The 8,175-nt window shown below is 40.3% G+C and overlaps 1 protein-coding gene across 1 annotated transcript; it reads right to left on the minus strand.

The window, feature by feature from the left end:
• Positions 1 to 922: 922 nt before the first annotated feature.
• On the minus strand, positions 923 to 4,800 carry LOC18596782 (HAESA-like 1). The gene is made up of 2 exons (XM_018123503.2): positions 2,063 to 4,800; positions 923 to 1,627 (listed from the first exon to the last, which is right to left on the minus strand). The coding sequence occupies exons 1-2, from the start codon at positions 4,656 to 4,658 to the stop codon at positions 1,233 to 1,235; spliced, it is 2,991 nt and encodes a 996-aa protein (XP_017978992.2). The 5' UTR covers positions 4,659 to 4,800; the 3' UTR covers positions 923 to 1,232.
• Positions 4,801 to 8,175: the final 3,375 nt, after the last annotated feature.

The following is an 8,175-nucleotide window of genomic DNA, read 5'->3' on the forward strand; positions in this document are numbered from 1 at the left end:
TCTTTTGGTAACAAAATATCAGAGGGAAGTAACACAAGAGAAGAAGAGGATGAGATGCAAAGAAAAAGACCCCAAAATCAATCGTATTAAAGCAGTTGTAATAGATAGGGGAACATGCAGAGCTTTCTGAATTATATACTGAAAGCAAAGCCTCGCCTAACTCTCGGAAGAATAAAAAAACCAGCGTATAACAATGGCCCATTATGTTGGGATTTTGGTTTATATGGGACTCCTGTTTGCATCTCAAGTTTCTTGCAGAAAAGTACACGAGGCACTCGAAATTCCCCGGAAGCATTATGGATCACGGCAGAGCAAATGAGAGCAGTGAAAGTAGATTTGGGTGTTGGTTTAATGTGCATAATTGTACTGTCAAATCCTCGGAAATGCTTTATGGTTGCAATAAATATTAAGAGGCTGGTAAATTTATAGAGGTACAAACAACCAACTAACGCAAAATGACAAGTTAGACAGCCTAAGGCCGCTATACAGGATCATGGGTCTTGTCCTTAGTCACTTTTCAAAATGATGAATGGATCAAGTCTCAATAAGTACAGCAATAATAAGCAGCAGTGGCAAGAATGCCATTGGAATTAATGGTTAGGGTCCATGGAGGACCAACCTTACCTAACACTTCATTGACAGATTTATAGCTATCCCCGTTATTGTATGTAGGTGATTTGATTATAAACCAAAGGGATAAGTCACTGTAAAATCTCACAGCGAAGAGTAACTCCAACCAATTTTAACTGGCAATGGCACAGGTTTAAGTTGGATGGTTTTCGCTTTAATGGGGTCTTCTCAAGTTTCACAGGGTGTATTTACTAAGGTAGTTGGTGAAACAAATGTCACCTGACTTAGATGCTAGCCATAAATCTGCAGCATCACTTTCATCAGCGTGCACAACATTTTCAAGGCCTTAAAATGATAATGCAGGCAGCAACTAGCCATTTTGTAGACGTGGAATAAAACCTTCATTGTTAATAAATTTACAGTGTGCATTAACTCCTTAATAAATCTGCCTCTCTTCCTTTCTTTTTCCCTCTCTCTCTCTCTCTCTTTCACTGTGTAAATTTCAACTCCTACTCACTTTCCTCCCCACTTAAACCAACCTGTAAAGCAAACATCAAGTGGGTACAATGATTGACAAGCAAAACTCGAGAGCAAGAAAAAATAGGGGCGTATCACCCTTGTGGCTTTGTTTTTGCAACAAGCTATACGAGGATAAATTTTTCTCAAGCTACACTTCCTTGATCTGAGGCATCTTCATAGTAATAAGGAGTCAATTTCCCATCCTTTTTAGCAGCAGCCTTCGGATGGCTCTCAGCACCTGCTTCTTGCAACATCTTAACCACCCTTCTCATTGACGGGCGGTTGATTGGGAGCGGACTGGTACAGAGGAGGCCGATGTTGAGGACCTTGCATATTTCTTCTTTGAAACAAGGATCGAGTTTGGAATCAAGAACATGGTCCACTCCTTTCTGATCCAGAGTGGTGCAGACCCACTTTACCAGGTCCTTCTCCCCATACTCCGGGTCAATTGGGAGTCTGCCTGTGACCAACTCAAGTATAACAACCCCAAAACTGTATATGTCACTCTTCTCATTCACTCGAAGTGTATATGCATACTCTGCAACAAAATATTTTGTAGAGAGATTAGTACTGTTGAGGGAAAAATAACACATGCACTGAATGAGAAACGTTAAAATATTTGCAGAGACAATTGAAGGAGATTTATAAGGCAATGTCTATAAGATCATTAACATCCAAATTTATTCGAGAATCAAAACCAGCAAGACATATTAATGAAGTATCAAGGAAGGACTCTAATAAGGATCCTTCTATTATTCAGTACAACCTAGAGATGAATACCGACTAATAAATGGACATCTATAGTGTTCGTTGCAGTTAAAGTTTCACATTAAGGGTTGCTTTAAATAGTTATTATCTAGATACTTCTGAATGGGCATTCAAAGATCTTGGTACAAACTAAAAGTGGCAGAGAAAAAGAATTACAGTAAAACAGTAAATCAGAAGACTGTCAGTAAAGATTTCAAAAACTAACCTGGAGCAATGTAACCGCAGGACCCTGCAATAACAGACATGGATTTAGCACCCCTTCCAGCTGCATCAACCACCTTGGCAACACCGAAATCTGCCACTCGAGCACCAAAATCCCCATCCAACAAGATATTATTGGACTTAACATCTCTATGCACAATCGCAGGCACACAATCATGATGCAAATAAGAAAGCCCCTCAGCTGCATCCACAATAATCTTGTACCTTGTCGGCCAATCCAGCAAACCACCTTTACTACTATGCAATAAATCACCCAAGCTACCATTCTGCATGTACTCATACACCAAAAGCTTGCAATCCCTGGTAGTACAACAACACCACAACTTAACAATATTCTTGTGCCTAATCTTCCCCAAAGTCTCAACCTCAGCTTCGAACCCATCATCCTGAACCTGAGCCTGACCTTTCTCAAGATCTACACTCTCACAACCCTTTTTCGCTCCTCCCCAAAGCTTCTTCACGGCAACAGCCTCCCCATTACTAAGCACGACCTTGTAAACCTTCCCTGAAGATCCTCTCCCTATCACATTATCCTCGTCAAGACAGTCCAAAATCTCATATTCACTAAAACCCAACTTATGAAACGACATCAAAGTCCACTTAGACTTGTCAATAGCCCTTGCTTTCTTATAACTCCTATACTTTAAGTAAAACCAAACCACACCAACAACAAACACCAAAGCAGCTAAAACAAAAATGGATCTAAGCAACCAAACATAACCTTTGTGCTTATCTCCATCCCTACCAGCACACAAATCACTAAAATTCCCACACAAACCAGGATTCCCTAAAAAGCTATTCTTATACATTTCCTTATCAAACAAAGGCGGCAACTCACCAGATAACAAATTATTGGACAGATTAAGCTGATTAAGCTTCAAGTTCTGCAAACCGAGCGGAATTCTCCCCGTTAACTGATTATTCGACAAATCAAGATAGTTCAGCACCGATAAACTCCCTATTCCATCCGGAATTTTCCCTGAAAACTTGTTATTAGCTAAATTCAACTCGTTTAACTTCTTCAAAGACTCGATTCCAGTAGGCAATTCCCCTTCCAACTCATTCCCATGAAGATTAAGAATTCCTAATCCATCAAGGTTCACTATACTTTTTGGCAACGGCCCACTAAACTTATTTTCACCGGCCGAAATTTGCACTAAATTATCAACTGAACCAATTTCTTCGGGCAATGATCCCGTAAACTCGTTCCTAGAGATAACCAAAAGCGATAGGTTCGCTGCATTTGCAATTGATTTCCCAATTTGCCCCGAGAACGAGTTATTAACAAGCTCAAGCAAATACACGTGTGGGAGACCCCAGAACCCGGCAGGTATTTCCCCGGATAACTTGTTGTAACCAAGTCGGATCCGGTTCAGGCTCCGACACTCGGCTAAACTCGACGGTAGTTGACCCGAAAACGAGTTGTATATCATTAGAATCTCTTCTAGGTTCCCTTTCTCGCATAAACTCGGCGGTATGAGACCGGTAAATTGGTTGTTAGAGACATCGAGCCATCTAAGCGGCGAGTTTTTGCCGAGGTTTTGGGGCAACTCCCCGGTGAGTCGGTTCTGAAAGATTCTGAGTTCGTACAGAGCTGGTGAGTCGGCGATACTCGGTGGTAATGCTCCTTCGAAGTTGTTCTGGTAAAGGTTGAGACTTTCAAGTGGTAGCTGAGTCAACTCGTCCGGAATCGTTCCCGTTAACTCGTTCATCGACGCGTCGAGGAGTCTCAGCTTGGTCAAATTCGAGAACCTGCGAGGTAGTTCGCCGGTCAACGAGTTGTTGTAGAGTTCAATCTGGACTACGCTGGTTAACTCAGTGAGAGAACTCGGGATCTTGCCCACTAAGTGGTTAATGGCGAGATCTAAATCGGTGAGTTTCTTGAGTCGACCCACCGAGTCAGGAATCTCGCCCACTAAATTACACTCGGTGAGCCACAAAATCTCCAAGTTAGTTAAGTTGCCAAGCTCCGGTGGGATCCGACCCGGACTAAACGGGTTGTACGATAAATTAAGCATTTTTAGCGTACTAATGTTTCCCAAAAAGGCGGGGATTGTACCGTCTAGGAGGTTGTAAACGAGTGACAAAACTTCAAGCCTTTGGAACCGACCGAAAGACACCGGAATATCTCCCGATAGATTGTTACCAGTTAAATCCAGGTATTTAAGGTTAGGGAGGTCAGCCAAAGTGTGGGGGAGTTCACCAGTGAGGAGGTTCTGGGAGAGATCAAGGTGAATGAGATTTTGACACGTGGAGATGTCGGAAGGGATGGTGGAATTGATGTTGTTGTAGTACAAGGAAACGGAGGTAAGGTTTTGGAGACGGCAAAGGAGGGAAGGGAAGGGGCCGGCGAGGTTGGTGCTGGAGAGGTTGAGGGAAGTGACAGAGCCAGTGGCTGAGTCACAAGAAACGCCACGCCAGTTGCATGGGGTTGGGTCACGAGAATTCCATGAGGAAAGGGCGGAGTCAGGGTCGGCGAGGGAGGCTTTCACTTGGAGAAGGTAGAGGCCTTCTTGGTTGAGAGAAAGTGAAGGTGGGGGAAAGGTGAAGAAGAGAAAGGAGAGGACAAGGAGAAGCATTTTTGCTAAGGCGAGGGGAGAGGAGAAGAGGAAGGATGAGGAAGTGAAGTGATTTGTGCGTGAATATATTTAAGTCAGCCAAAGAGAGAGAGTTGGAGTAAGCTTTTTGAATGAGCAGGATTGTGTTTTGCCATTGGAGAGACAGGAATGAATGTGTGTGTATGTCTGCAAGAGAGAGAGATAGAGAGAGGAAGAGTGGGGATGTTATGATGTGTGCATTTTCATTGTTGTCTATGCTGGGTTTTAAACAGAATAATGGAGGGAGAGAAAAAAGAATAATGCAAAAAGTTGATTTTTTTCTCTTTTTTTCAATTGTATAACTGAAAGCAAAGAAAATGAAGTAAAAAGGGTTTCTTTTGTTCCTGTTTTTTTTTTTTCTTTAGCGGAGAATCAATGGTTTGCGACAAGAAACGGGCAGAGGAAGCCAAGAAGTGCTTCACATCGGTCGCATCACGGGAAGGTGATGGGAGGCAATGATCTCGAGGATGATAAAAATCAGATGGTGGAGATTTTGAGAGAGAGAAAAGAGACTAGTACTAATTTAATATCGGACAGTGACTAATTAAACTCTGTTTTATTGCACACACACACAAAAAAACAGAGCAATTGTTTCGCAGTAGTCTTTTTGAGCCACGCGTGCAGCCCCGTATTAACGAGCAATTGGGATACTGTTGCCCCTGACTGGTTTTAAACTCTGAAACAGACTGATCTAAAGTAAACCTCTCCCCTCTCTTCTTGCAATAAAAAGGTAAATGCTCTTCTAATCTCAAACTAATACCACGTCGCATCAGAGGCAGAGCCAAGGTTCAGGAACCAAAACTGGCACCATTTCTTGGACTCTTTTGACGCCCTTTTACTGTGCCAAAATGGAGACGGATTTGAAACAACGGTTGGTCCTTGGCTCGCATGAAATAAGCAATGGAGGCACAAAGTTTTCAAGCGTTTTTCTACAACTTCATTAATTAATTTAGTCGTTTCAATAACTAGGAATGAGTTCAATGATAAATTTAAGAAGAAATAAAGCTACCCACCAATGAGAATAAACAATGGAATGTGTTCTTTGAAGAGGTGAAGGTAACTACTAAATAGCCCTCCAATATTAATAGTAGGGTGTAACTTTATAGTATTAAGTTGGGAAGTTGAGGTCATAAGAACGAAAAGTGGGGGGGTTTCATTAATAAAAAGAAGAGAGAAAAAAGTTCTTAAAGTATTTGTACTTTTCATGGAAACTTTGACCTGCTAGAATGAGATTCATGGGATAAATCTCAAATAAATGAAATCTTGACTATCAATCTTGACTATAAATCTCAAATAAATCTCAAATAACATTTAATGCTTTGATTTAAGCAAGTAACTATCAATTTTGCTCCAACGTCAAGTAAAAACATTTGACTACAAGTTTGAAGTGTACTTAAGGAATGAGAAAAGTAAATGAAATCTTGACCAATTTCCATGCATGTGCAATATATTTCACATTTTCCCACCTAATGGGAGTAATGCAATCTTAATACACAACCGTCAATGAAGCTTGATACTAATAGTAAATCTGAAATAAATGAATTGTTCAGTTTTTTAAATTAAAATAAAATATTTCGTATCTCGTAGGTTCAAAGTTAATACAAATAAAAAAATTACAAATAAGATAAAAACCCAGAATCACTTATATTGAAATGAATCAACTCCCATTGATAATTCATTTAACATATGGGGGATTAATTTGAAGTTTAAAAAAGTATAATGTTAAATAAATATTCCTCCAAGTGGTGCAAGCAAAGTAGGAAACAGTGTTTGTCGGTAGTATCTTCCCTCATCTGCTACCCATAGATACGTCAATTTTATTAATGGAAAGGCGATATGGCGATCTATAGATAACATGAAAGACGTGAAACAAGTGGCTGCAATTGGTCGAAGCATTTGGCTTTGGAGATGGGAACAAGCGCAGTCAATACAGTTCAGAGCCAGAGACCATGGCTTGGATCCGAAGGAAACTTCAAAAATTTACTACACTTACCAGTAGTGGACCCAACGTGATTTCTTCTCTCTTTATTTGGTTTTACTTTACTTCCAGTCTTTGACTTCTATTTTTAGATTAAAGGAAAAGGAGTTATACAACATGAGAATCGTGATTCCATTGAATGGTTTGCAGTATTTATAACAGTTCCAATTTCCATCTTGGTAGATTAAATTTGACGGTAAAAATTAGGTTTCATCGTCCATTGAGAATATGGATGTTAAGATCTTATATAAAATAACTGGAAAACCCAAAAGAAGGAAAATGGATTCGGAGGAATTGGGAGAAAGTGCTGGATATTGAAGGGAAAGATCAACACACTCACTCTAAAAGTCAATGAGAACAGTGAAAGCTGTCCGATTTGTTACAAACTTTCCTTTTCTTCACAAAATTCTCGGGTACACTAATTCCCACAGGATTCCAGATTCTCGGATAACTTTTTACCCGAAACAGGGGAGTTTTACACCACAAAGCCCTGTGTCAAGACACTTGCCTTAACCATGTGGTCAGGATCAGGTTCTTGTTTTGGTCTGAGATTCTTTAGGGAAAAAAATGGACAATGGTGAACTATCTGCATTCTGTACAGTTTCCTTTGCACATGAAACAGTATTTCTTCCATTTCCCCTCCTTCCTAATTACACATTACAGTGTCTTAATTTTGTTGTTAAGAGGTTGGTGTCAGTTCTTGTATCAAAGCCATGCAGCAGCAGCAGCAGCAGGACATTACAGTAAAATATTAAATGTGAATTCGTTTAGTTGCTAGGATTTGAAATGAATTCCAACAACTGGATTTATGAACCAAAGTAAAGATGTAAAGGAGAGTTTGGTAAGCAAAATAAGGGTGGAAATTAATCTCCGAGCTCCCTTCCTGAGTTGCATATATTGCTAGAATTATGTAAGGTAGGGAAATTAAAGTTTGGGCAGACAACATAAATATATCATAGCAACTACTGCTAGAATAACTGTACCCAGAAAAAGGTTTACTAGAGGAAAATGACGCATGATTTCTCCTAAATCAAGTGTGTTACTGACTCGTTTGAAAGGAATTTTCAAACTTTTCTACTTTTAAAATGGTTATCAAGAAACGTTTACTTAAAAGCGGATGTTGAGTCAACAGTGGCCAATTGAGTCACCTCACTCGCCTGCAATTGGAGCAAGCGTTATCGGATGGCCTTACAAAAACGATATCTTTGGCCTTGGCAAGAGGAGTGGAACCCATGGAGGGCCCAACAGCGCATGCTTCGAGACATTGGGTTAGACAGCGTCAAAAAAATAAAGAAACTGCTGATGGAGTACTTGGTGCATTTTTTTTCCAGGTTGGCGGCTCGTTTCATCTTGGCCATGTAGCTGCACTCAGCACACTGTACCTAGGGTCTACCCACCACCATTTTGGACCTACTTGTTTGGATGCTAATTGTTCTTGATAATCAATATGGAAAATTGGAACCTTTTTTCCCAAAAAGAGTCTAAAACTTAACATAAACAAACTTAACGACATTGAGATGA

Source organism: Theobroma cacao, chromosome 6, assembly GCF_053813885.1.
Source record: "Theobroma cacao isolate CCN51 chromosome 6, ASM5381388v1, whole genome shotgun sequence".
Taxonomy (NCBI): Eukaryota; Viridiplantae; Streptophyta; class Magnoliopsida; order Malvales; family Malvaceae; genus Theobroma; species Theobroma cacao.

What these genes read in the sequence shown, in the direction of transcription:
- LOC18596782 (XM_018123503.2), bottom strand. Translation starts at nt 4,658, where the DNA reads ATGCTTCTCCTTGTCCTCTCCTTTCTCTTCTTCACCTTTCCCCCACCT. An exon ending in CTGCGGTTACATTGCTCCAG is followed by an intron (nt 1,628 to 2,062) that starts GTTAGTTTTTGA and finishes ATTTTGTTGCAG; the next exon opens with AGTATGCATATACACTTCGA.